This window comes from Helianthus annuus, chromosome 4, assembly GCF_002127325.2.
Source record: "Helianthus annuus cultivar XRQ/B chromosome 4, HanXRQr2.0-SUNRISE, whole genome shotgun sequence".
Classification (NCBI taxonomy): Eukaryota; Viridiplantae; Streptophyta; class Magnoliopsida; order Asterales; family Asteraceae; genus Helianthus; species Helianthus annuus.
The window spans coordinates 95,095,407-95,101,508 of record NC_035436.2 but is presented as its reverse complement, the minus strand read 5'-3'; the positions used below and the strand labels follow the sequence as shown (position 1 = coordinate 95,101,508).

At 37.9% G+C, this 6,102-nt stretch overlaps 1 protein-coding gene across 1 annotated transcript; it reads left to right on the top strand.

The window, feature by feature from the left end:
* Nucleotides 1-4,172: 4,172 nt before the first annotated feature.
* On the top strand, nucleotides 4,173-5,083 carry LOC110905907. Its single transcript, XM_022151326.2, has 2 exons — nucleotides 4,173-4,554; nucleotides 4,632-5,083. The coding sequence occupies exons 1-2, from the start codon at nucleotides 4,199-4,201 to the stop codon at nucleotides 4,693-4,695; spliced, it is 420 nt and encodes a 139-aa protein (XP_022007018.1). The 5' UTR covers nucleotides 4,173-4,198; the 3' UTR covers nucleotides 4,696-5,083.
* Nucleotides 5,084-6,102: the final 1,019 nt, after the last annotated feature.

Sequence of the window (6,102 nt, the reverse complement as noted above, 5' to 3'; positions counted from 1 at the left end):
GTAACTTAAAATTCTGTAAAATGGGCAATAAAACTCTGTAAAATACGGTGTGTATGGATGCATATACAATATACTAACAAAGTACAAGTTGAGAAATCGACAATTTTGGTTATATTCGTATGTTGTGATAATCTATGTGTATCTATGTGAATTTTGTCATTTGATAAGTTAGACACTAATAATTTTACCAATTAGCAGATGGAAAACGCTAACAATGAACCAATTAATGAAGTAAATCAATCTGAGCAAGAACAAGAAGATCAATATATAACTCGACAAGATATTGAGCATTTTATCGCCCAAGGGATAGCTCATGCTATTCCAGAAATTGTAGCTGCTGTTCAGAAACCTGCCGAACCACAATTAATTCCTAGTAAACGTATTCCAGAAGATAACGGCAGTAACAGCATAAATGGAGGCGGCAATCATGACGATCATGATCCGCAGCAGGCCCCACTCCCTAAAAGAATGAAAGCTGCAACGTCTGGTTGCACTTACAAAGAATTTCTTGCTTGCAAACCCGCAAAATTTGCAGGTAATGAAGGGGCAACTGCAACACTGCGTTGGTTAGAGAAAACCGAAGCAGTAATTGCAATAAGCAAATGTGCCAAAGAGGATCAAGTGATGTATGCATCAAATCTGTTCAAAGAAGGAGCATTAGAATGGTGGAACACGGTCCTCCAGGCAAAAGGAAGAAGGATAGCCTATGCCATAGGTTGGGGAGAATTTAAGAGTTTGGTAGAAAGAAAATTCTGTCCCGAATACGAGAAGGAACAAATGGCAAACAAGTTCCTAAGTCATCGTGTGCTAGGAGTAGATTGTCGGGGATATACTTCGACATTCTTTGAATACGCAAGGGTAGTACCATCACTGGCTTCGCCAGAACCGGTACTTATCTCTCGTTACATCTGGGGGTTAATTAGTGAAATCCGAAACATCGTTAAAGCCGCGAGACCTCGTACTATTGACGATGCGGTAGAATTAGCTAATACCCTGACGGATGAATTGGTACGCACAAGAGAAGAAGATCGCAAGAAGGAATTAGCTCAAAAGATTACCCAGGGATTTCGTGTGGGTAATGCCAAGAAAAGAGGAACCGGGCAATCCTCATCATCTCTTTTCTGCAAAATTTGCAAAAAGAAGCATTATGGACAATGCAACATGGTTTGCAATTTTTGCAAAATGAAAGGACATCGGGAAGAAGACTGCAGGAAGAAAACAAAAGTTTGTTATAATTGCAGAGAAAGGGGACACTTTCAATTTGAATGTCCTAAGTTAGCTAAACCTGTAGTTAACCAAGCCAAACCAGCTGAAGGAACAACCAAGAGAAATGCGCGAGCATTCCAGCTGACCACTCAAGAGGCCGAACTCATCCCCGATGTGATAGCTGGTACGTTCTTAGTTCACAACGTATTTGCAAAAGTATTATTTGACTCTGGTGCGAACCAAAGTTTTATAAATACTTTATTTTGCCAAGATCTTAAGTTACCATTAACCACTCTTAGGCAAAACTTCACAGTAGAAACCGCAGAAGGAAATTCTGTAAAAATAGATAAAATCTGGCAAGAAGGAAAAATAGAATTATTAGGCCATAAGTTTTCTGCAAATTTGTTACCAATGAATTTAGCAGGATTCGATGTAGTATTAGGAATGGATTGGTTAATAGCCAACCATGCTTGAATCCTATGTGACAAAAATGCAGTAGAAATTCAAACCCCTTCAGGAGAAATAATTTTAATTACTGGAGATAAACCTCGAAAGCCACTGAAATTTATCTCTGTAATGAAATTGGCTAGTTATTCGAGAAAACAGGAAATGGTGTATATGATTTCAGTAATCATTAACACTAAAGATAAAGAACTTCAGGACATCCCCGTAGTCTCAGAATACCCAGACGTTTTTCCAGAAGAATTACCTGGATTACCACCTGATAGAGAAGTAGAGTTTAGAATTCATTTAATTCCAGGTGCTGCACCAATAGCCAAAGCACCATATAGATTAGCACCTACCGAAATGCTAGAATTGAAAAAGCAATTAGATGAATTATTAAGCAAAGGATTCATACAACCTAGTTCATCCCCTTGGGGTGCACCGGTACTGTTTGTGAAGAAGAAAGATGGATCGATGAGAATGTGTATCGATTATAGAGAGTTGAATAAGGTTACGATTAAGAATCGATACCCACTACCTAGGATTGACGATCTTTTTGATCAATTGCAAGGAGATAGGTATTTCTCAAAGATAGATTTAAGATCTGGATATCATCAGTTGAAGGTACAAGAAGAAGACATACCTAAAACTGCTTTCAGAACTAGGTATGGTCATTATGAGTTTACAGTCATGCCCTTTGGATTAACGAATGCCCCAGCAGCATTCATGGACATGATGAATCGAATCTGTAAACCATACTTGGATAAATTTGTGATCGTTTTCATCGACGATATACTTATTTACTCCAAAAGCCAAAAAGAACATTGTGAGCATTTACACGTTCTCTTAACTGTGTTAAGAAAAGAAAGGCTTTATGCCAAATTCTCGAAATGTGAATTTTGGCTGCAAGCAGTACAATTCTTAGGTCATGTGGTAAATCACGAAGGTATCCATGTAGATCCTGCTAAGATAGAGGCAATTACAAAGTGGAAAGTTCCACAAACAGCTACGGAAATAAGAAGTTTTCTAGGCTTAGCTGGATACTATAGACGATTTATCAAAGATTTTTCTAAGATAGCCGTACCATTAACCAAGTTAACCTGTAAAGCTGCTAAGTTTGAATGAGGACCTCGACAAGAAGAAGCCTTTAAGATTTTAAAGCATAGATTGACGAATGCACCAATCTTAGCTTTACCCGAAGGAACAGAAGATTTTGAAGTATATTGTGATGCTTCAAAATTAGGCTATGGATGTGTGTTAATGCAACGCAAGAAGGTAATTGCGTATGCTTCTAGACAATTGAAAAAGCACGAAGAAAATTATACGACTCATGATCTAGAATTAGGAGCCATAATCTTTGCCCTTAAAATCTGGAGACATTATCTGTATGGAAGTAAGTTTACTGTTTATACAGATCATAAAAGTCTAAGATATATATTTGGGCAAGAAGAGTTAAACATGAGGCAAAGAAGATGGATGGAGATGCTAAGCGTGTGACAGCCTGTAATTAACGACTTTTAATTACGCGATTAACAAATGTTTAAGGCGATAATAAATAGTGTTTAAGACACGAACTAACTTAATTAGGCTATTGGAATGCCTAGGTACGCGTATTCGACTTTACAGTACTCGAATGGTGAATGGTGAATTGCGGAAAAGCTACGTAACGATAAGCGGCAACGAGCGGACACCGTACGAAAATACTGACAACGCCGATAAATAAAAATTTTATACGTATGCTATATACATATGAACTTGGTTTTACGGATTTATCGTGCTTCCAAACGTCACAAAACGCGACTGTGGGAACGCACCGGCAACGTAACGGAAGCATCAGACACGTGTATTAACTCAAAAACTGAAATATTTTGATATATCTAGCTTCGCTTTCAAATTCTGATGCTCACAGTTAAAACCGGATCGAAAAACAAATCAGAAAAGGCAAACATAACGTTTTACGCAATTTAACGCACCGACGAACATACGCGTCTAATAACGACATACGACAAAATTTTAGGTGATTGGACTATGAAATTTAAGTTACGACACTTCATGGAGTTCGGGAAACGAAAATGAGCCTTATAAACATAACGGACCGATATGTTTCTCACGTTTAGTATTTAATGTACTGAAAATCTCGATTTTTAATAAGAAACAAAACTAGCTAGTTATCATATATAAATGTTCATACACGACATACAAATATGTATACACCCAACCATTCTTGTTTCATTTTACACATTCAATTCAAATAACAACAAAATCTTGTCAATTTCTTACACATTTGACTTATGCAAAATAGAAGCACTCAAGTATACTACAGAAAATCTTATGTTTATATTGTTTGGTCATGGCCATTACCTTATCCGTACTACTTTTTTTTTATTTTTTTTTGTGTGTGTTTTAATATACATGCCATGTCCTTGTATGACAACATCACGTGAGGAATCAGTATCATCTTGATATCTTATATTGACGTATCACTTCACCATTACTTACTGAATACTCATTTAATGTCCATATCCTCAAATATTTTAAGTAAGATGACATGCCACAATTTCACCTTTTCCTTTCCACTTTTCACTCGTTGAACCACACCCACCTCCTCTCCTACATCTCCGATGACACACCACCACCCTTGTTCCCTGTGCTTACGGCAGCGATCGGAGAAGAGAGGCGAAGAGAGAGGGAAAAGATGAAGCCGGCGACGACAGTGCACGGCGACGAAGCCGTCACTCCGACGACCGGAGTCACGCCGGCAACGACGAGCGGCGGCGGGGATGGTGGGTTCTCTCTCCAGCCGATGAAGATGATGATGTTAGCAGGCGAAGGCAGCCCGACGGCTGTGGTGGTTCGAGTGACGGCAGGGACTTCTGGCAGCGGTCCGGTGACATTCAGAATCGGGTAAAACCTCCAACCTTCTCATCTCTCTTCAGATCACTCTAGATCATAAGGAATTTCAGCTGAATTCGTCGTTTTAGGTGGTGGTCTCGTTGTCGGCTCAGGCACGGTGGAGCGTCAGCTCAGATTTGTGCTCAGTTTTGAGTTCAGTTCGGGTCTCGTTACGGACGGGTCAACAGTCAACAACGGTCGGGCTTGGTCAGCATTGGTCAACTCGTGGTTCGGGTAGTGCGGTTCAGTCAGACGGCTCGGTTCGGTTGACTCGGTCAAACCGAGTCAACTCGGTCAAACCCAGTCAACTCGGTCAACAGGTCAACACGGGTCAACTCAGTTCGCCTCTGGTCAACGGCAGTCAACTCACAGACCCGGTAATGAAGTTTAAATGACACGAAATTCTTTTTATCTATTTCGTTGTTATGAAGATTATAGTTATACGCGACCGAGCTCTCGACCCGCTTCGACAATATATTAATCATGTTTTGATACTTTTGACGAAAACTACATATATTGTTATTACCTTGCATTGAAATAGTATTTGATTGTTGAATTTTGAAAAATAACGACAACTTGTGTTGTCGGGGTTATTCCAAAAACAAAGGAAACTCTGTCCGATTTTCGTCAAAATATATATATATTTTATAGTCGCAACGCTAATAAAAAACGTATCGCGAATCAAATGAAGTTTATAAAATAAATATGATAGTATATTTATTTTTGACAACGTTACAAGATTTCGAAACCGATACTCATATAAGATAAATATAACGGTTATAGTTATTTCTAAACATCAATATTTCTGAGCATTTTTACAAACAAATATAGTGTTTATATTTATTTCAAACTCCCAGAAATTCGGAAATGTTTTATAAAATAAATATAAGGTTTTATATTTATTCCCAACGTCAACGATTCGGAAATCGTATTTCAAAAGTCTAGTGTTCAGAAAACATATAACATAAATATAATAATTTATATTTATTTCGAGTGTCGAGACTTCGAATATCTTATAAAAAATCATTCGTTACTAACGTCTAAACTGGACACGACACGTACCGCTATCCCTCTACGTATTTCTAGTTACGATGACTAACACGAGTTCGTATGTATATATTTGATTATATACATAAATATAAGTTTATATCTTATAACACTCGAAAACTAAGTTGATTTCATGACTTAGTTTTATCCTGATTATAAACGGGATTAAATAACCATTGATCGGTTATTCTAAGTCAAACTAATAACAACTTTATAGAATCGTTTAGTTAACGATTCGGTAGAGCTCGGACACGTAGCTTATCTACGTTTAGATTAGAAAACTTATAAGTATTCCTTCGTAGGAATGTTGTAGTTGCCGCTAGCTACTTCACGTTCTTGGAATGACACTACGGAATCACACTAAGCTAGCTTTGCACAGGAATATCCAGGTGAGTTCATAACCCCCACTTTTTACGGTTTTACATTTTTATAAATGTTTTCGGGGGTGGAAAGACATGCAAGTTTTGCAAAAATAAACAACTTTTCGATGAACGAAAACTCATATTTCAAAAC

What these genes read in the sequence shown, in the direction of transcription:
- LOC110905907 (XM_022151326.2), top strand. Translation starts at nt 4,199, where the DNA reads ATGCCACAATTTCACCTTTTCCTTTCCACTTTTCACTCGTTGAACCAC. An exon ending in CCGGTGACATTCAGAATCGG is followed by an intron (nt 4,555 to 4,631) that starts GTAAAACCTCCA and finishes TCGTCGTTTTAG; the next exon opens with GTGGTGGTCTCGTTGTCGGC.